The sequence below is a fragment of the Erinaceus europaeus genome, chromosome 17, assembly GCF_950295315.1.
Source record: "Erinaceus europaeus chromosome 17, mEriEur2.1, whole genome shotgun sequence".
NCBI classification, from domain to species: Eukaryota; Metazoa; Chordata; class Mammalia; order Eulipotyphla; family Erinaceidae; genus Erinaceus; species Erinaceus europaeus.
This window is the reverse complement of record NC_080178.1, coordinates 8,990,568-8,991,965: the sequence shown is the minus strand read 5'-3', so window position 1 is coordinate 8,991,965 and position 1,398 is coordinate 8,990,568. Positions and strand designations below refer to the sequence as shown.

Genomic DNA, 1,398 nt, shown 5'->3' with positions numbered 1-1,398 from the left:
GTAGATCAAGGGTTCAGCAGAGGGGAGATGACGGTGTAGGTGACAGTGATGACTTTGTCGGTGGGGAGGGCGGTGTAGGGTCTGGCATAGACATAGATGCAGGGCACAAAGTGCAGGGTGACCACCGTGATGTGGGAGGTGCAGGTGGAGACGGCTTTCTTCCTGCCCTCCCCGGTGTGAGACCTGAGTAACAGTAATATGACCACGTAGGACACCAGGAGGAAGACAAACCAGAGAGTGGTGAGCATCCCATTGTTGGAGATCATGAGCAGCTCCAGCACAAAAATATCGGTGCAGGCGAGTTTGAGGAGCTGGGGGACATCACAGTAGAACGTGTCAAGCACATTGGGTCCACAGAAGGGGACAGGCAGCAGCAGGGAGATCTGTATGATGGAGTGGGTAAAGCCCCCCAACCAGGAGCCCACTATTAATCCAACACAACGTTCCTTACTCATGATGGTCACATAGTGCAGGGGCTTGGAGATGGCCACATAGCGATCAAATGCCATCACCGACAAAGAAATTACATCCACCCCTCCAATGAGATGGAAGAAAAACATCTGTGTGAAGCAGCCATTGTAGGAGATGGCCTTTCTGTTGGACAGAAGATCCACCAAGACCTTGGGGGCCGTGATGGAAGAGAAGCAGATGTCGGCGATGGACAGATTCCGGAGCAAGAAATACATGGGGGTGTGGAGGCGAGATTCACTGGTGACGGTGACCAGGATGAGAAGGTTTCCCAGCAGAGTGGTCACGTACACCAAGAGCAGGACAAGAAACAAGACCAAGCTCAGGTCTTGATTCTGGGTGAGGCCGAGGAAAAGGAACTCTTTCACCATGGTGTAGTTGCTCAGATCCATTGAATCATCTTTTTCTGTCATTTGTTCAAGCTACTCCCTGAGAAAGTATTTGACTATTTATTTAGTCTTTCTCTTTTTGTCTTTCTTTCTAAGCATTAAGAACGCATTTGAGAATCTTCTCAACTTGTTGAGTTGTCAAAAGATTAAAAATTTCAATCAGTTCTGTTATCAAACAATCATATGCAAAGGTTTTTGATTTTTTTTTGTAGACACATCTTTTTTTGTGGAAGAATAAGCATGCATGATTTGTAGTGATATTTACATAATATGTTTTATTTATTCAACATTTAATTAATTTAAAAAATATTTTTATTTCATGCAAGTTAGTTGTGCCAGTAACTTAAACATGAAATTGTTCTTGTTTTTACACATTTGATAATCTAAAAGTTTAATATGTATGTTAGCAAATATCCTGTTGAATTTAAGCAGGTCTTGTTTTTCTGAAAAGAGTTTTTTTAAAAAACAGTACTACAGTGTTATAAGTCAATTTCTTTCCTCCTGCTTGTTTTATGCTGAATTTCTTAAAATTCTAACCTAT

At 42.4% G+C, this 1,398-nt stretch overlaps 1 protein-coding gene across 1 annotated transcript; it reads right to left on the bottom strand.

Annotated features, from left to right (window-relative positions):
- Nucleotides 1-5: 5 nt before the first annotated feature.
- LOC103110454 (olfactory receptor 4D10-like) lies at nucleotides 6-860 on the bottom strand. The gene has a single exon (XM_007519621.2). The coding sequence runs from the start codon at nucleotides 858-860 to the stop codon at nucleotides 6-8; it is 855 nt and encodes a 284-aa protein (XP_007519683.2).
- Nucleotides 861-1,398: the final 538 nt, after the last annotated feature.